This window comes from Aricia agestis, chromosome 12 (assembly GCF_905147365.1).
Source record: "Aricia agestis chromosome 12, ilAriAges1.1, whole genome shotgun sequence".
Lineage (NCBI taxonomy): Eukaryota > Metazoa > Arthropoda > Insecta > Lepidoptera > Lycaenidae > Aricia > Aricia agestis.
The window spans coordinates 5,255,042-5,276,840 of NC_056417.1; the positions used below are offsets into that span (position 1 = coordinate 5,255,042).

General features: G+C 33.6%; 1 protein-coding gene across 3 annotated transcripts in view; it reads left to right on the top strand.

The window, feature by feature from the left end:
- The window catches only part of LOC121732321, a 60,538-nt gene that overhangs the window by 19,500 nt on the left and 19,239 nt on the right, over positions 1–21,799 (top strand). The window contains exons 2-3 of one of the 3 annotated variants that reach the window (XM_042122170.1): positions 6,523–6,528; positions 17,625–17,683. Coding sequence is in view for 1 of the 3 variants with exons in the window: in XM_042122168.1 (XP_041978102.1) it covers positions 9,872–9,890; positions 17,625–17,683 (78 nt within the window). In the remaining 2 variants the exon portion in view is untranslated. Of the gene's footprint in view, positions 1–6,522; positions 6,529–9,748; positions 9,891–17,624; positions 17,684–21,799 lie in introns of those variants that run through there. The other 2 variants (XM_042122168.1, XM_042122169.1) reach the window with 2 other exon arrangements.

The window sequence follows — 21,799 nt, forward strand, 5'->3', positions numbered from 1 at the left end:
GGAGGATCTGTATGGATATCGCAGAGAAGGACATAAAATCTGCACATAAACCCAAAGCTTTAGTGGAGACTGTGGGATGTTCGTAGAATCGTAAAACATTCATGAAGGGATATAAGTCATACATATTTTTCTACAAATAAAATGCTACGTCATCTGTGCTATTCCTAACAATTCAACCAATAACGTCGAAACATATTTTGCTATTGAGTTTAATAATATAATTATGTTGCCTATTACTTTTCAGAAGGGAAAATTAAAAAAGTTCTTACATAAAAACAAAATCAATTAACTTTGTCTCTACTAGCCTTCCATATTAGTCTTCAACCTCAAAAATATTTTCAGATGTAACATGATAAAATCAGAACTCCTACATCCCAAGGCTTTTACTTAATATACAAGTAGATATAAAGAAAAAATATTTCTCCTCAATATCAGCTTTTTATTAATACTATGTGGTACGTGGTATTTGAAAATCGACCTGTATTATACAACCCTCTTACCCCAAAAAGTTCGGAATCATGCTGTATTTTTCTGTATTCTTACATGCTTAGGGAAGAGGGAATAATAGCATCTTACCTCAGGTGCTTACCCTCTGCGTGTCCCTCGAGTATAATTTCCCTCCCCTCTGTTTGCTATTGCTGATGTAGACTGCAACACACCTGGGGTGAATGACCATTCCTTTTCTTTTTCTATTCCTTTAGATACGTACCGTACATACATTTTAAGTGTAGATTTTTTCAGTTGATTGTTGCTTAATAATTATTATTTATTATATTTTTGTCAGCTGCGTAGTACCCAACAATCATGATCTTTTAAAATGGAACTTTAAAATATTTTTTGAATTTGAAATGTGTATGGAGCACTGAAAGCTATGCAAAGCTATGAATTTATTATGGTGTCAATAGCACCTCCACTATGTCTTCACATAAAGTACACGATATAGTACGTTATGAGTTTTCCGTATATCTACATTTCCGTAATCGCATCTGACGCCTTAGCTTCCTGATCGTAGTCCGTACGTGTCATCTAATTACACTACATTTACATACACATAAACAATAATAAGTAAATTATTATTTGTAAAATCGAAGATTGTGGTTTTGATCAAAGAATAGAATATCGAATATAGCTATCACTCGTATAAAAGCTCTTTTCTACATAGACTTTCTATAACTTTAATGAAAGTAGATCACGGACATTCATTAATGAATATATTATGATTTATGCGGTCATAATCACTTGTAAGTTTGTGTTTGGCGATAACGTAAAAAGCCGCATAAAACTATTTCAAATCTGACATGAAAAATATCGTTAATAAAAGCTACGCTGAATACCGTCCGCAAAACAACTCGTTGGGAAATGATTGGCGTCATTTTGACGTTTAGGTGACATGACTAATGACAGCTGACGTACGCAGACGTAATCCTTACATGCGTTATGAATTGAATTATTTAACGGTTTCATAAGCTTGAATTTCTTTTCCATTTGTCTTCATTAGCGGTTACGTATTGTTTACGATGTAACGTAGTATCTACGGTCAAGGCTTATGACCTAAATGACACATCTGTAGCGTCATATTCGTATCATGGAAAAGTTGTTTACCGCTTTGATGCTGCGCAAAACTGTTATCAGGAGGAAAGTAGAGAAAGCCTTAATGAAACTTAAAATATAAACTAAACAGGGCTCATATTCAGTTAATTTTGAGATTTAGGAAAAGTTAATACACTCCAGAATACTGACAACTTTTTCTAGAGCAACAACTTTTAACGTCATTTATACTGTGTCATACAAAAGCTCGTCTACTTTAAATTTAAGATACACTGACCTTTAAATGAGCTTACAATTTTTACACAACTGGTAAAAATAAAATGTTATAATACACCTATCATTTACAGAATCGCCAATTCTTGTACTTATAAAACTTCTCTATTATTCGATGTCGTCATACGTCCAATAATAGAGCTGAGAAGTTTAGATTTTGATAATTATTGTCAGTTGGAAAGGCCTTAGTCAATTGTTTGTAAGCGTTAACAAGGTACCCTCGTCACGTATATAATAAGTATTCTATATGGGCACTTGGTCTTCCGTACAGATTTGTCAATTGTCAATACAGCCGACACATCGCCTTGAAGTCTTTATATACGTAAATCACATTGTACAGACAACTCCGTATAAGGTTTAATTTATGACGTGGAGATATGTTAGTCATAGACAACAAAACTCTAAAAAGACTGGAACGTAAACAACTTTTTGGAGAACATCCCTTATTTGCCAACCCTTCACATTATACTATCTTCCCCTTCGAAGGAAATAAAAAGATGTTTTCAGAAGTTGGGGTTTGCAAAATTATTAATAATAATAATAATAATAAAGCCTTTTATTTCCTCGATAAACATCATTTTAGCAAACATTATTTTTCTATTCTAAACAATAATAAATAATCACATGCATAATTAAAATTCCAATACAAAAAACAAAATTTATATTAAACAATCAAAATAAGCAAAAAATAGTAATAATAATAAAAATCAAAATTTAAAAATATAATATTATGATTCTAAACAAATCTAAAAAAAATATTTAATTCATTAGTTTTTTATTTAATTCATTATAATTCATTAGTTTTTTTATTATTGTTTTATTTTTTTAAATTATTCTATGTCATATATGCATAATTGAAATTCCAATACAATAATTAAAAAAAACAAAAATTAATATTAATCAATCATAATAAGCAAAAATAGTAAGTAATATTAATATAAATCAAAATTTACAAAGTATATATTATTATAATATAATTCTAAACAAATCTAAAAAAGGTAATTCATTCTTTTTTTTTATTATTATTATTATTTTTTTTATTTTTATTTATTTATTACTTTTTAAGTTATTCTATATCAAGGACCTCTCTATAGAGTGAAGGCCTCCTCCATGTCCCTCCAGACTATTCTGTCATTTGCCTTATCTATCCAGTCTTTACCTGCTGATTTTATAATTTCGTCGAGCCATCTTTCTGTCGGTCTGCCTCTACTTCTTTTACCCACAGGTCCTTTCCACAATGTTATATTTTTGGCCCATCTGTCTTTTTTCATACGTGCAAAATTATACATTTTAAATTCAATGTCTGCATCAGGCATTTGCCTATAATGGCAGTAAAACACTTGATCGTATGTAAAAATGGGTTAAGTGGTTCAATTTACGTATTTCCAATAAAGCTCACAAGTTATTAAGCCAATTTATAATATTTTGCAGTCGGTACATCTGCCATTATCATGACGAGATTACACAAAGACGATAATACGAAGAGTTACGATAACACTTATAATAATCATGGATCAATAGGCTTCTTATGAACACTGAATACTAATATAATACCTGTAATAATTAAAAATATATTACGATAATATTAGTATCACAGCGTAATAAAGATCCATAGACTGTGTTAGTATTATATAAACGAAAACAAAGACTCTATTAATCGATATTTGGTTTTGATAACAAAAGCCATAGCATGCCGATCTCTTATTAAATAACTTAGTCTATGTCATGTCATCAATAATACGAACAATTTACACGATTGTTTGATCAAACAAAGGTAAACAATGAAGAACAATGAAAGATGTGGGTGATAATGATAAAAACAGACAATAAAATAATAATAAGCGTAGATAATACAGATGCCGCCTAGCCTTTGGAGATTTTTATTCATACTTTGAATCAGATTCAAATGCTAAATTAAGATTAATAATAATAATTACTATGGACGCGGTGTGAAACCACGTCCTCCTGGCCCCGAGCTAAGTATCTGAAGGACTTGTGTTACCAGAAAATGGAAATATAATACTACACACATAATTAAAATATTTATTAAATTATACACATAATAAACTCACATCCATGATCGAGGAGCATTAAAAACTGTTTGTTCTGTTTTCTAAATTTCCTATAAGTAGGTACGAATAATAATTAAATAAATAAAAATATAAGTATTATTTATTAAAAAAACATTTAATGTTTGAACTTCATTTTCTCTATCGATGGATAATTTTGTCATACATCAATAAACTCTTTCAATTAGGCAAATCATATTTTTGTTGTTTACTTTCCACGTTTACTTGGAGAGTATCCAAATGGTTCACTAAACATTTTCATTCAGTTTTTCGTTTTTCATTCATTCATTTATTTACCTGACTTATTTTTTAGGATACAGCTACCTGATTTCATGCGTATATTGCCAGTTTAAAATCCGTAGTTAATTTAAATTTCGAATGTTTCCATAAAATTGCCATGTTAATATCAGACTTAGCCCCAGACAAGCGACGTCCTCATTACACTGGATGGGAGCCAAAATATAAATTTTCTGATACCTGCGTCAAAGAACGCAAAGATCTAATAATACAGAGTCCAGATTACATTTTACATTATGTTAGCAGCATTAGCCGGCTCTACTGCCGTTATACTGTAGCTGGGTTGCCAGATATTAATTTTGAAACGAAAAATTCGCCAAGAAAATAGCCAAATCCCATTTTTATCCGTCATAAATTAGAGTTTATTAAGCAAAAATATTTATATATCAACTAACATGTGTTATTAATTTATTATAACTGTTGTACTCTTTGATGTTTTCAAGAGCCCGTAGATTAACTCTTGAACGAAGTAGTGTGCTCGATCCTTAAATGCACTTAACCTTAGTGTGTCCAGGTGGTGCTAAGTGGTTCCACATTTTGATCAAACCCACTTACTTTAAAAGTCAGGAGAGTAGAAAGTTAATATTTAATAGGGGAGCCTATCGTGGTTGTCAGTATAATATCTTTGTCACCAATAATTTCTTGTCCCTTACTATCTATAATTCAATACATTTATCGTCCCGTTACGTAGTTCAATAACAAAAAATTTGGCACATTAAACGTGTTTTGAAAAGAAAGAAAAATTTAAAACTAGCGCGTGTCTCGCGACAGATGTCACAAAGATCAAAAGATCAAAACTTTAATAAAATTATTACCTCTTTATTCTCATGAAAATGTACGATTTGGATACTGTGCGATTTTGTATCTTATTTTGGTGGATAGCTATTAGATATTACACTGAAAACCACAAATCTTATATATAAAAATGGATTTTCAAATGTGCTAGTCGCGCTAAAACTCAAAAACGGCTAAACTGATTGGGCTGATTTTAGTCTTAAAATATTCGTAGAAGTCCAGGGAAGGTTTTAAAGTGACACGAAGTTCACCGGGACAAATAGTTATACATAAAATAATCGCTAGCAAGTAATATTTGTGAAGTTAGCTAATTTGACATAACATGTAGACATCATGTATTTTAAGTGTTTTATAACTTTTTTTTATTTCTTAAACTGTTGTTACTTGCAAGATTTCATACAAATTGCAATATAACATATAATTAGAATTTTAACAGTATGATCGGTGGCTCTTAAACATATGAACATTTTTTATCCTTTCAATACTTTAATTACAAAACGTAGCACTATCTCCCACATCGCTGAAGTTTACTCCCATTTCTTGTATAATTTTCCTACTTAAATCATAATGACGTAGGCCTTTGCCCAAAGTTAAATAAGTATTCAATCATTTTGTGAGTAACCACGTTATAAGTGAGTTTCCACTGGCAGAGGTATCCGTTCGTAAATCCCCACTTTGTAATGTGTTTGTGACTACCCTCATTATATTATCGTCAGTATGACGACCACCTTTATCTTAATTGTTGTAACGATTATAGACGAGTGACACATTGAGAATTCACACTCATTATTCACTTCACTGTTTGAAATAACATTTTAAGTCTGTTTTGATCCTATTAATATGAAGTTGCCATGGAAACTGCTCTACAATTTAGCTTCCTACGTTAGTTTCTAGGAAGATACACAAGATTAATTACTTTAAAGTACTTATTATACAAATCGATTATAGTTTATTTCTTAACCGTACCGTGCCTCAAGGAGAGGATCTTTATCAAAATCATGACTTTATTGTTTTGATGAAACAATGAAATTGGAAGACGATAAAGTGCCTTCCTTGTAATACAAATCGCCTACAACTAATTATTATTAAATTCAATAATGAATAAAAACAGACCAAATAAAAAACGAAATAGTATTAAAAGTAAAAAAAATAAAGGCGTTTTCATACGAACATGCATGAAACTACGCTACTGTGTACGTGTTTAATTGACTGACCGTTCCTTAGGCCCGCATTTTTGGTCAGTAATCAAGATGCATCTCGGTCTCAAGACACGGTTCAGGCTCTGTGATTGGTTGGCTGTCAAAATTTGGACTAATCACAGAGCCGAACCGCGTCTTGAGACCGTGTCGTATCTTAAGTACCTACTGACCAAAAATACGGGCCTAAATGTAGTTTAACTTTTTGCTTGTAGAACTCTACAGTAAAAAATTTACATTCCATTTGCTAAAACACTTTTAGCTTAATTCATTGAAATGTTATTTACTTAAAGGCTAGGTCAATAGTTCCCAATTTCCCGTCCTTGCATTTCTATTTATGCGGATTTTCGGTAAACCATCCTCATCCTATTTGTTTTCCTTGTTTGGCCTTAATTCAAAATTTTGGAACTCGACCTTAAGGTAATTTAATTACCTTCATAGAATTTCACACGCTAAGAAAATCGCATATTTGAATGTAGAGAAAACATAGAGAAAATTTTATAATTTCCTATGTAAGAAATTTCTCCACAGCTCTAACTCATATTCTAGTTTTGACGTAATATTTTGCTATTAACTGTAAATAAATATTAAACGCATTTGCACAAAAAACGAATAGCGCGATTCGAAAACTTAGCATCGCCATCTAGTTTAATGCAAACATACGCAGCATTGCATGAGACAATTGAAACAAGAGTGTTCTTGTAATTAATGTTTCTTTGCTTTTGTGTGCTGTAAGGCGAGTACACATGCGTGTTCCATAAGGGCTCGTTCACATCAAGGGACTACCGCCGTATCTATACGGAAGCTGAGACGTGACGTCCTGGCCCCAGGCGGAATTGTTAGTAGTCATTTATCATTGTGGACGAAAGTGAAAACTAATATGCATTGTGCAAAGCTTTATTGCTTTGTTATTACGAGTTGTTGGTGGATTCAAGGGCTAATAATGCCCGTAATAAACAGTTTTCTACGATCTTTCTTAGGTAAGTAACACTAGTAAAACTTAATTAAAAATACAGTGAAAAATTCGGATATCAAATGGTATAGATCCACTATACTGCTCGCATTTTGATTCTTCACTTAAAACTTTACTCCCACGTATAAAGAGCCTTTATCAGGGGAGAGCCGACTCGACCGGATAAATACCACGTTCTCACAGAAAACCGGCGTGAAACAGCGCTTGCGCTGTGTTTCGCCGAGTGAGTGAGTTTACCGGAGGCCCAATCCCCTACCCTATTCCCTTTCCTACCCTCCCCTATTCCCTTCCCTTCCCTACCCTCCCCTATTACCCTATTCCCTTTTAAAAGGCCGGCAACGCACATGCAGCTCTTCTGATGCTGCGAGTGTTCATGGGCGACGGAAGTTGCTTTCCATCAGGTGACCCGTTTGCTCGTTTGCCCCCTTATTACTTAAAAAAAAAAACTAGAGCCTCGGGCTTGCTCAGAGCTAGATGCTCTTAAAAGCTAAAACAATAATCTAAATGTCAATGATTTCTTTTTGCATCAATCATTAGTGTGATATAACAATACTTTCTTCGAGCAAGCGATATGAGGCAATGCGTTAATGTCGCAATGAGCCAGTAAAAGTGAGCGTCGAGGTCTCTGTGACGATAATCCAGATACCTAGCTAACGTGAATAAAATTATAACTGCTTTAAAGATGGTTCCCGAGAGAGCGCACGTGCAATATCTATGGTAACTGTACATATTTTCTTCTTCTTGACGCAAAGAAACTTACCATATCATTCTTCGTGATGTACTGTGTATGTTCGCGAATTTTCATTTTAATATGTCCATTTTAAGGAGGAGGAGAAGGATCTAAAAATCGACGGGATCATGTAAACAATCCTTTTCTCTTTTTAAAATTATAATGTCCTGCTTCTTTAACTTCCAGATCTTTAAATAGATACAAATACAGTTCTAGAGATTTTCCAAATCACTGTTTTATAATACAATTTTATAATACAAATTAAATACTTTGAAATTCAACTATAACATCACATAAACTTGTAGAGATGAAAATTGCGCTTAGATTCAATTCTTCATCACTTACAACGTTCTACCAATGCGCTAGACGGGTATCGTATTCTGTGATTATAGCAAAAAGTAATGAAAACGTTTCTGCCTACGTCGTCCAAGTCGCTGGCGCCAGTCGCATTCCACGGGAGCCACTTTCATGAATAGATAAGCAAGCTCATAAATACAACCTAGGGACAATAAGGTTATTTATTATACAGATCATTTTCAAAAGATATTAGCGAGTATTTCCCTATCTAGAAAGTTCTCCCTATTGTCGATACAATGCTAGACAACTTCTGAGCTTTCCGGAGAAGTCAATAGATCTTTATGTGCGCTTGCTATATCTGGATTATTATGTTTAATGTTGTCTCTTTCGTAAACACGAACCACATAAAATTTGACATGATATTTGAAGCAGGTTAACTCTAACCCAGATCTGTGCTAGTGGGCGTAAGATTTTCTAAGTTAAACGTGGTAAAGCTTATTTCATATTTTATTGTTACAAAGAATTTCGATAAACATATATATAAGTAGTATCTCTACTGTATTTTAATTAAAAAACTCCCTTGGCTATTTGGTAGGAAAAATAGAGAATTAATGTTATCCTGACCTATTTTGTAACAAACGTTGGGGAGTAACTTCATTTGAGGTTATAATGAAGGTATGAATTTTAATTTTTTCGTAATTTAAAACTAACTTTGATGCAAATTTGTATAACACCACGTCTATTTTTCCTATAAATGTACCTAACATTTTTTGCTTTTGGTATTTTCCGATTTGCGAGCATGTGTTCGTTTTGGCTATTTAGTTAAAATGAGAAAGCTTTAGAGGTTTATTTGCGGGATTATTGATAAACGAAGAGCATAACAGGCCTTACTTTAAAAAAAATATATTACTTATCCATGTAAATTGTTTTAAATAGCTTTTCCAACGTGTAAGACAAGTACAGCAACAAATTATAATGGTTAGTCCTGTCTTATAACTTATTATTCGTTTGATAACGCGGCTGAAGTTTCATAAGAAGAAAATATTAGAAACACTTCATTACATAAAGTTCTTATCATAATATTTCACGTATTGTTTATACAATTTAAATCGCAATTTGCCACATACACGCGGAAAGTTTTGCAGAGGCGAACAATCGTAAAAGGTCGTTTGATAAGGGAATAATAACAAATGTATGTTTCATCAAAATACATAATAAAGTTCATACGAGTTCTACCTTTTTTGGCAACTCTATATTTTGTAGATTTTTGTTTTCCGTTCCATCGCGCGACGATGTTCACTGCCATGTCATAGTAATTTTAATTCATTAATTACTAACTGCATGCTAATAAGTATTAAACGATAGCCAAATTAAAACAGTAGAAAAAATTATAACAACAAAAAATCTGTGAAGATAGCGCAATTTAAAAAGGCGCCCGCTGCCAACTTTTTCAATTATGATTTGTTTATCACTTGAACTCTAACTCTCAGCTGGTTATCAATTAATTAACTAGAGATTACTCCGCCACACACCGCGCTTCGCATATTTTTTTAACCACAGTATAACCATTAGATTCAGTTGTAATGGATGTGTCGGTCGGTTGTGTGTGCGGTTTATTTTTATACGAACATAAAACTTTTTACTCTCACGATAACTCTGTGAAGTTGAACACGAAGATAAAGTGGATTTAGTTATGGTTTTCGAAATGGAAGGTGGGTTTTAGTTTTTTTTTTATAATACAAAGATTGAGTTAGATATAATATAGAATAGGTAAAAGAACTTTAACATGTAATAAAAGTTTGTGTGTTTGTTAGAGACAAAATCATTTTAAAAATTACCAGAATCTAGTAGTGAAAAGTAAATATGTGTTGCAATTCTACTAATATTTACATAATGTGACCAGCGCGGCGACCAGATTTATCTTTCGCTAATCCTAATAAGTCAGATAATAAAAGATGAGATAATGAAAATAAACACTGGTGTCCTATGTGTCCTAATTTTGCAAGTAGTCAGTAAGCTTTTGTACCCAAGTCCAAAGGTAACCTTTACAAAACATAATCACAAAAAAATCGCAGTAATTTACCTAACTTTAATTGATTTCTAAAAGTTTCTGCTACTTTTACATAATTATGCATGTATGTAAGACTGTTTTAGTAGTACAGTCACAAATGATGCGCAAAAACAATATTGATGGCAATACCAATCAGTGACCAAGTGCAGTATGACCAGAACGTGATAATGGCACTCTCACACATGATCACGACTGGCCAACAGGGAATAACATTATACGAAAGAAAAAACTTTTTATGATTTAGTAATTTTGATGAAAAGTATAAACAGTATTTAAGTTTTATTTCAGTATTTAATTCTAAACAAACAAAAAGAATGTATGCAGATGTTATACTTGAATATGACAATAATTAATATAATTAACAATAAAATTTACTTATTTAATTAATAAAATAATTTATAAAATAGGTTTCTCGGAAACAGCTGTAAAAATATTTATGAAAAGTGTATTGGATAAAAAAAAACTTACTATGTACATTATAGGTTCTATACCTGAATAACCGCGCATTTTTTGTTACTTGATACTAAAATAAGTAAAGCTCTCATGTACTATGAATTAATATCTTATTTTATATTTATTTTCGACTTCGCCTTCTAAGGATGTATCGGTGTTTCTTCTAGGAATACTTAGATATGCCTTCGACCTAGTTGAGTATTTCCATACAATGATGTCGATATCTTGCAGCGTCTATCGACGTTACTCCAAAACTGCTTATCAGGAATATTTAAAGCACAGTTACCCTTCTTTGGTTAAGCCAATAAATTAATGAAGAAGTTTAAAGTATGTTTAGTGGTAATAAGGACATGACTCCAAAACTTAAACGCATATCAACCATACTGAAATAAAAAATTGTAAATATAGTCAATTAGTTATAGATATTATTAGTTTTCGATAGAGTTTTTTTAACGTTATAAAGAAAAATTAATATTTAGATATTTTTCCAATACAAAGTTAGCAGGTTAATACATAGTTGCTTAAAGGTGTTAAAATATTTACATAGAAGTCGTAAAAAAGTGTAAAGGTAGCGGCATTCAACACCGAATTTGGTTTATTGAGCACCTATTGAGCTTGTGGGAAGTTAATAACAATAGTATTTGCATATTTGTGTGTGTGTATGTGTGTAGCGATTTGCACACAATGTTTAGAAACAATCTCCGTGTTTTGCTTTCGCCCCGTGCCTGGGAAACAACTGTAATCAATAACTCTACATTCTTTTATTTTGACATGGCCAAGACACGACAGTTTCATGAACTTTGCCATGTTTTTCCCGGCTTTACTGGGAGGGCTATGTTTTTTAATGTCTGTGTGTATATTTCTTTGGCATTTAAGGGATTAAATTTAGGTATCTATGTAATGTATCTAAAGTCTTGACTGCTTGACAGTTTGAGCTTGTAGGTTTGGGGGATATTAAATCACAGATATTATATTCACCTTGGTTGTGAGAATGACGCCTGATGTGTTACTACTATATTATTGCTTTGTGACCTCTTTATTGTATACTTTCGATATATCTGTGACAGTACCTTTTTTTAAATATTTTATTTTATTGTCGCGTACCTTATTACAGTTTTTGCCTCCTTTTTAGTAGGTCGACTTAATACCAAACTAAAGTCAACTCCAAGTCCTATTGAAATACGCCAACCAGAATTAATCATTAAATATAATCAATCATCCCACTGGGGAGTGAATTAATTATCATAATACAATAACTAAAGTTAAACAAACGTTTAATCACGTTCGTTACTCCCATCGGCCGTAATTACCTGTCAAATTATTATTGTTTATCAATACTATTGACTGAATTAATTTATATTAGAATTATATTATAATTCTATACTTACAATGTTTACCAAATATCATAATAATTATCCATTAATCCATACATTATAATTGCAAAAGTGAATCTCTCTGTCTGTCTGTCTGTTACCTCTTCACACCCAAACCACTGAACCAATTTTCCGAGTCCCGTGAAAGGGCATAGGATGATAACACCACACAGGCCATTCTTCCGGGATAAAAAGTACCCTTTGTTATTTCCCGGGATTCAAGGTATCTCCGTACCCATTTTTAGCAAAATAGGTTCAGCAATTATACCAATAACATTAGCACTAGTTAGTACAGGGGTTCCCAAACTGTGCGTCGCGGCGCCCTGTAGCGCCGTGAAAAGGCAAGAGGGGCGCCGTGAGCCGATCCTCCATCATTATCCATAACCACAAATATTATATTAAGATTAAATTATAATATAAATTATAAAAAGCAGGCAAATGATTAAAAATTTGTTTCATATTATGTGGCAGCTCCTGCAACTATCATGCATGCATCCTCCTTATGTAGGAACTTCATGGTACATATTTAGTCGAACAATTATTTACTCGCTTAACCTAACTATAATCATTAAAGGTGTTTATTTATGTACTTAAGTATCTTTTTGTAATAGCTAGGCAGACTAGGGCGCCGTGAAAAAATATTAAGTTCTAAGTGAATCGCCGCAGGCTGAAAAAGGTTGGGAACCCCTCTGTAGTTATTGTCGCGGTCGGTACGCCGCGCCGCTGCGGTTTTTGAGGTTCCCATAAGTCATAACTAACAATTTCAGTTTCACTTGAATCAGTTGCGCACACATGCTCACAACTTTCGCGTTTCTAAATCACGACACAATCATGTGATTTCGTAACCCAATTAATCTCTTCGTTTAAATTCCTAAGATTTTAATTATTGTACTGTTTTTCTTGTTAAACCATGATGGTAGAGACATTATATTATGTCTATGGTAGAGACCATAGACATAATTATATTATGTCTATGGTAGAGACTGTCAACTTCAAACTTGACGAATGTATGGAATAGGTTATTGCGCGGAAATCGTACGTCTACATTTTTCGAAATCAAAACTATAATACGTCTATAATCGTATATAATCCGTCTTTCAAAGTATCTCCGTACCAAATTTAATTAATAGCGTGATTGGGTGACAGACAGACAAACAGGAAGTCAAAACTTTCGCAATTATAAGTAAGGATTGAGGATTGAGTTATTGAAAACACTGAGTAGTATGTGAATAATTGTGATGTACAAATTACAATCCATAATTCAAATGATGCCAGCGTGTTTTCATTTCCACCGACGGCTACATTCAACATGATACTTGGATGACATTGATTGGGTCTGAGCTTCGATCACTAATATCTGAGTGTAAAATAGCTGATGAGCAGCTGTATCTGATAACTCTGATATCACATTTGCCAATATGATTTTTAGTATGAGGGTCTTATCAAACCAGCGAGTTGCGAGCGAATGGAAAGCGGGCAATTCTAAAGCAAGCTCGCCGCTAAGCAACGTGTGCTTGACGAACACGCTGCAATGTGGGTATGTGGGTTCGCAGGGAGTTTGCGTCTATCCGCGTTTCATACGAATATTTAGTGATCTGTCGATGGGTTTGACCTAACGCAACCAAATTACGTAGGCTATCTGCCCATGATCAACTTCTCTAATATTGTATTATTTTATTATAATTATCATAGACTTCACTACATACAAGTAGCGAACACACTGCGCCGAGCTGTCGCGCTTTGTCCCGCTTTCCATATTTAGCTCTCAACTCGCTAGTGTGACAACTTGATAAGTGATAACTGATAACTGATAAGACACAATATAGAAAATATGATGATACTTAGGTATAATGTTTTTTTAATTGTTAAATTATTTTGGTAGCTAACAAATGACTACATTTGTTTATTGTTACGATGAGTTACCAATGGCGAGCTGCCTGCTTTGTTTAAGATTGTGTCTCCTATGGCTTATCTTCAGTGATTCTCGGAGTCGGTGTCGGCTGTTTACAATCCATACTAATGTTGGCAAGTCTTTGTCTATGGCCATCTCTTTGTACTCGAATCTTTTGTGTTTTGAAATAGCTAGTTACAAAGTCGCAATAAACACCTTTAATCAGTGATTAAACCTAGTTAATCAATGACCTAATATTTTGATCTCTTCTAGTGATTGGTGAATCTGTTATAACTCATAAATAAACCATTTCTCATAAATAAATATTAAGTACTTAAATTATTGAAAAGTTAGGCGCAGTCTTCATTTACAACTTTATTACAAAGTTATTAATATTAAGTGCTGACTGCACAATAAAAAGTAAAAACCATAGTTTTAGATCTAAAGCAGACTCAACAAATAAAAAGAATAAAAAAGTCGATCTTCGACGAATATATTCCAATCAATATAAAATAATTTCTCGTATAAATCATTTTAATGAGACGTTAATGAGACAACTACAAGCACAACAACTTCCACACTATCCGACTAACACCTGTGACCTTGAATATGTTAAGGTTCGATCACACACTTTCGATACGCAGAAAGACATAAAAAGTTTCGTAGAATGCTTTTAGGACAGCTAGAATGGGCTCGTATTAGAATAGACTTAGTTAAGAAGAACCTAGGTAAATATTATTTACAAACGAAATAATAAAAGATTTTTTAGTTTTCCATGAACTTTTTATTCATTAAGGTGTTTAACGTTTCAAAATATGTAATTTTCTTATTTTGTGCTCTTGGTTGGAATGTTTCTGCTACATTATTTTCATCTTTTCGTGTTCTTTACGTAAATATACTTAATAAAATTATGTAATAGACTTAAATAATAACCAAGTTATAAGCATATGTATTAGATGATAAGATGGTACTGAGTGCAGACGTAAATTCATAATTACTTAGGTACTGCCGCACGCAGAGACATTTAATGAGGATTAAACTTCAATTCAATGAAGAGTTTGACAGATAAAGATAATGTATAGAGCTTTTGTCACAATCTTCATTAAACTACAGTTAGTAATAATTAATATTCGTTTCCGAGTGCTGCAGTTAGGCCCATTTGGGAGTCAAATGTCGCTATAGTAGGTCACATGACGGGTAAATGTGATGGATGCTTAAGCTTTGCCGAACCACTTTCTTACCTGTCTTTTCTCACTTCTAACAATGTTACATTACATTATTTTTTATAACTCGACACACATTTTGTCAGTTTGTATGCCACCTGCATCAATTTACGAGTCTATTTTAGGAGTATGAATTAATATAATGATTTTGACTGGCAAGATGTTTTATGCTACATCGTGGCTAGTATGGCCAGAGTGAAAATAAAAGAAACGCTGGATATTTTAGGGACAAACTTACATTAATTCCCAATCTGTCACTTTGTCTATTCTATTTCTCAAACGTGCTGTAGACAGGCTGTAAACGTGCTTTCCCGAGAGTCGAGACCCAAAGTCCTATATACAAGCTGTAACAAAACTAAGTAACTTTAGGGTGTGTACTTGTTCCTTGTAGAGAGTTTACTGTGAAAGAAGCAGCGCTGAAAGACCAAATTTTTTCACTTTTGTATGGGGAGACTCGTTACGCTGGGGCGCCTGCCCATACAAATGTGAAAAAAAATTTGGTCTTTCAGCGCTACTACTTTCACAGTGAACTCTCTACAAGAACACGTACACACCCATAGTGTTTCAAACAGCTTGGACCCCCTGGAATTACGCCGAGATGTTGCTTCACTCTGCATCCTCTATCGGTTGTATCACGGGGAGTGCTCTGAGGAATTGTTCGGAATCATACCACCTGCAACTTTTCGCTATCGTCCCACGCGAAGAACATACCATCCTCATCACCTTGATGAGTGGCAGTCTTCCACAGTGCGTTTTTCGCGTAACTTTCTGCCGCGCACTGTAAAACTCTGGAATGAACTGTCACCAGCAGTATTTCCGGACCGATACGACCTGCAAACCTTTAAGAAAAGAGCGTATACCCTCTTAAAAGGCCGGCAACGCACCTGCAGCTCTTCTGATGTTGCGAGTGTCCATGGGCGGCGGTAGTTGCTTACCATCAGGTGACCCGTTTGCTCGTTTGCCCCCTTATTTAATAAAAAAAAAAAAAAAAACACCCTAAAGTATTATCACTTAGTTTTGTTATATCCTGTATATTATTCTTACCAAATTTCAGCCAAATCGGTTCTACTGTTTGGGCGTGAAGAGACAGACAGACAGACACACTTTCGCACTATAATATTAGTATGGATACGTTTAATTTGAAGCAGTTAAGTCTTGCATTTTATAGAAGTCAAACGCTCGCAGTAAATAGAAAGCGTTCCAGAAAAATCTTGTCTGTGTGTCTGTGGCACAGCAGACAGGAACTGAATAAACTTTAATAATTTATTTGAGAAATCTTCTCTTGCACAGTATATCACGTAAGTAGAACACGTCTAGAACCTGTTGGTATAATACAGTAATTATTTTACAGGTTACAGGTTTTGTCTTGTCGGCCTTAAAATACCTGATTGCAATTTATCAATAATTGTAAACTGTACTAAATTCGAAATATTTTATGTTTCATATTACATTGAAATTCTTTTGGCGTTGCTTATTAATTAATATTATGCTCATTGTGCATACAATAATTTAAATTACTATTAATTTAAACATTTATCGGCAATTTTAAGTACATAAATTATGTTATTTATTTTCGATATTCAATAGACACAGATTTTAAAGCTACACACATTATTTATTATGAACTTATACTGTTTTACTTATTATACTTAAATAAAACTAATTTTTTTTAATACTTTATTAAACTCGAAAGTAAAGTCGCGCACATAAGTATTAATTGAAAAAAAAAATTAAATAAATATGTTTGTAAAGTTTGTTACCGACTTACACTTCCCACGCTAGACCAACTTTAAAGATTTAAAAAGTAAATGGTTAGCATTTGGGTCGTGTTTCACTTTTTAGATATTGTTTGCTTATCATTTCTATTCAAGCGGTGACTACTGGTTGCCCAAGGCCTACTCGAATCTGTACCTGCATAGATTTTTTGTATTTATTTTTTTACGAAAATAATAAGCATTCAATCTATTTGTAAATTAATTAGGTAACCTAGTTTATACAAAAATAAACCACATAATGTTCCTAGTTCCTCAGTTAATTATACTTTGATTATACTAATGACATTTATGGTGATTGCATTGTTAAATATCCATTAAAATTTTAGTACGTACCTAGTAGGTACTAAAATAATTCAAATAGCTAGTTAGTAACGCTAGTCGCTAGCTACTAACGTATTAGTTGTTAGTACTAGTTAGTAATACCAACGTGTACTTACGCTGTAATAAAGTACAAAATATTAATGCTTATTGCTACAGTATAAAAAACGTACATTAAACATATTTCTAATTCCAAGGCTCTGTTTTTTTTTTTGTGTACATAAATAAAGTAATATAAACTTGATACCATCAAAGCGACAGCATCTGTATTAAAACAAATGGGACATTTAAGCCTGATGTAAACGACGTTACAACTAATCGAAATGCATTTCCTGGTTGCAGGACCGCGCCGGGCGCCGCGCCGCTATAATGTGAGCCGACGACGCCGCGCGTCTCCCAAGGTAAGCTGCTCATTTTGCCACCAGAGTAAAAGCCACTCAAGGACAATCAAGGACTTTGACATCAGTATGCAATTTAGACGACTTTATTGGTACCAATTTGTCACCAAATTAATAGGTAGTAAATTGGCGTAGTAGTAAGAATTTAAGAATAAAGTCTAAATTCTTTACTAAAACTTTGTACCGCTAAAAATACAACTTCCTGGGTTCTTGTGGACGAAATTTTATACAATTTATAGAAATAATTGCAACAGAAATAAAATTACACATCTAAATAAAACGACCATAACATTTCTCCACGCGATTGTCCACACGCGAGCCACAAATTAACAATGTCGAAGCAAAGTAAAGTAAGCAATTCATTTTTTTAAGAAAATTGAAAATTTCTGAGGCAGGAATGCCATTCATGAAATAGCTTCTTACTATTGTTAAAACCATAGCACCATATAGCCATAATATAATGCTAGAAAATATAGAGACTTCACAATTGCTTAATTTTTTTTCATATGCTGTATCTAATTATAATTAAAATCTAGGAGATTTTAATTATAAATAATGGAAGCAAACCAAACCATACAGTCTGAAGGGAGCTCTGCATCACAGTAGAAAGAGGGTCAAAGTTAAATTGGTATACAATGGTAGGACTTTACATCAATTCTTTTCTTTATATTTCAAATTTTCTAGAAGTTGTAAATTTTTTGGCCTTCATAGTGTTCATACCTATCCCATTCCAAAAATGTATCTTAAATTTTTACCCACCAAATTCCAAATATGAGGTTGTAGTTCGTACGATGGTTGCTATCTATAATGATTAAGAGGTACAAGGACTGGTTTATAATTATAATATTTTATTTTATGACTATAAAGGCTACTTTAATTTTGCCGCCCGTATGTACGAACTCTGCCGCCAACTTAGGACGCCATAGGACGCTGCCGCCCATAGGCCATGGCCTATACTGCCCATACAATATACATAAATTCAGAGCTGAAGAGGTCCTTTATGTTTCGCGTGGGATATACACAGCAACAGTAATAGAACAATAATAAGGCATATTGTGAATCTGGTTTTGTCAACAGCGGGTAACCTTTAAAGGGCTGTCGGTGCTCCAGCGACCCTGAACACCTGTGATTTGTTACGCTGCTTACCGCCTCACTATACACGTAGGATAAAATTTAAGCGGTACTTAAAATGAGAGTATAAATTTAAGAGAGAGAGAGAGAGCAGAGACAGCTTGAAATGTTGAGGATGCGAGTCAAGTATTTAGCTTAATTCGTCTTGGATATCTATCAAAGAAGTATTTAACACCCTGCAGGGCTAGCATAACAACAGCAGACATGGGAAAGGATCGAAATACTGACAGATTTTATCGACAAAATTGCGGATTTCCATTGTCTAACTGTCACTTTGTCTATTCTTCCGTAGAAAGAAACCGTTTCTCTATGGTGACCATGCTACGCCAGCAGGTCTATATTTTTGAGTACTAGGGTGGCTACTCATTTACGATCAATCATTTCGATTCGCATTGCAAACGAATGTACTCCTAAAAAACCCCTGTATTTTTCTTAGGGATTTACGATTTTGTAGAACCAAATTATACAACGTATTTGCAATTGGATACTACATAATATCTTATGATATAACGCGAATGATATATTGCCTTTTATTATTTATTTCTCAATTTGCGTACATTTTCATTATATTTTTTTAAAGAGTTGACTGGAGAGGAGCCAACTGTAGGGTAATCGGTTAGTTCTTATCGTGAGACTAATTTTTCATAAAACTTTACGTATCCTGTTACAAAAATACTTCACCAGAAAGAAGGAAATTAAAAGTTTGATTATATTATAAATATCTAGATGTTCTAAAATTCTAAATGCATGTTTTAGGATCTCTACAATAATTATATTATGTATTATTCGAATAAAATAGTAACCATATTATATGTATACAAAAGACTACGCTTTAAGTAGGTCCTGTCAGGTTTCAAATAAAACAAACTGAACTGGTTTTCATACAGTAATTGAATTGAACTCTATGTATAGAGTCCTTTAACACGTCTCTACCAATTTCCTGTTTGAGCGCGCTCCCAGACAGTTAATGGTGTTTTCATTATGATTCCATTTTCGAATGTTATAGGTCTATAATAGGTCGGGTTAACTCGCAACAAGGTGATGCTGTGTGTGTGGTGGGATTGGAAGGGCATTATTCATTATGAGCTGTTACCGCCAGGCAGGACCATCGATTCTGAACTGTACTGTGAACAACTGATGAGACTAAAGCAAGAAGTTGAGAGAAAGCGGCCGGAATTAATTAACATGGTTTTTCATTAATAATCATGGTTTCTCACCATGATAACGCTAGACCTCACACATCTTTAGCCACTCAGCACAAATTACGGGAGTTTGGCTGGGAGGTGTTAATGCATTCGCCATATAGTCCTGACCTTGCACCTTCAGATTTCCACCTGTTTCGGTCGCTGCAGAATTCCTTAAGCAGTGTCAGGACTCAGGTTGACATCACAAGAGGACTGCCAAAACCACTTATCGCAGTTTTTTCATCAGAAGCCCCAAAATTTTTATAGCAATGGGATCACGTCCCTACCAACAAGATGGCAACAAGTTATGGAACAAAATGGCACCCATATACTTGAGTCAATTGTAAATAAACTTTATAAAAAAAAACCTTTTGAATTTTTATATTTATATAAACTTTTTCCCCAACCTAATATTTAGGGAAATGTCGTAGGTCCTAAGCCATACCCTTAGTTAAGTTGAAAAAATGCTCAAAAGTTGGGTGTGATTATGATGAGAAATAGTGACTTTACCATAAGATAGAGATCACTAATTTTTTTTCCCGAACTATTTTTCTAAATTTAAAGTTCTGCTATAAACAAATTAAAATTTTCCCCGCTCAAATATTGATGTTGGCAACCCTGCATATGAGCAGTGGTTAATATTTTGAATGGGTTATTTTTGTAAACAGTGAGTGTTCAGAGGCCGCGCCCGCCCGTGCCGTAACTACGCACTTCACTAATTAATATTCTTTGCTTTTGTTTTGAGCCGCCATTTCGTTTTCATTAGAGATGTAGACTTTTTTCCACGGGAATTCACTTTGATCCTTCGCTGAGAGAGTCTGTCGTTAAAGTTTTATTTAAAAGTTTCAAGTTCGTTAAAGTCACTCAACACACTCGCGTAATTAAAAAATATTGTTTTTTTTTTGTATCAATTTCTTTCAAGTTCAAGTCGAATAAAAGGAAAACTTCCGAAAGTAAAATGTAGAGTTTATCTTGTTCAGTGGGTCGAGAACAATACCAACAGAACTGGCTGCGGCACACTTGCCTATGAGGTTGTCAAAGAGACAATGTCAGTCGAAATTCTTCGACCGATTACACGATTTTGATTAATCAAAGAATTTTTTCCTATTCGTCAAAGGCGTTGGTTTTAAATATGGCTTCCTTTGATTATTTTTTATTTTTTAAATCACACTTCTTAATTCTTATCGTGCTTTAGCTATAAAAAGATATCTTAGGTTTATTACAATCAGGAAATTAGATTCATAAACAGTTACCGGATCTAGATTATAATTTGGTTGAATCCTACGAATAATAAAAACTAAGGAATCATAACTCCCATACTATTACCGTTTTAAAGGTTCCTTTTGATCTGTCATGTAACGTCAGCCTAGTACCGCTCAAGGTCTAGGTAGTAGGTATATTGCAAATGTATTGAAATGTGTACCTAAGGTACACTTTTTTGACAAGTATTGTGGAGCATGTTTTTTGACGGAGTTACTTTTCCTTAGTTTTTATTATTCGTAGGAATCGTAGGTTGAATCAATGCGAATCGTTATCTTGACAAAACCCGCCCAAATGAAGTCTGCCTGCCTATGGATAAACTAAGGCCTGAGTCCTGACTACTTTTACAGGAAGGTTGAAGTTTAATCAAAAATTCGAGAAGATTAACCGTAATTCCTAATTTTCCTCCTTGGTATCGCTGATTTCCAAGAACTAGAGGAGACTTATAGTACTGGCTACTGCCAATAATGACCGATTATCCATTGCTCATTGAGTGTGTCAACATGTCCACCGTCCACAAAGCGGGTCACCGATATGGTAATAC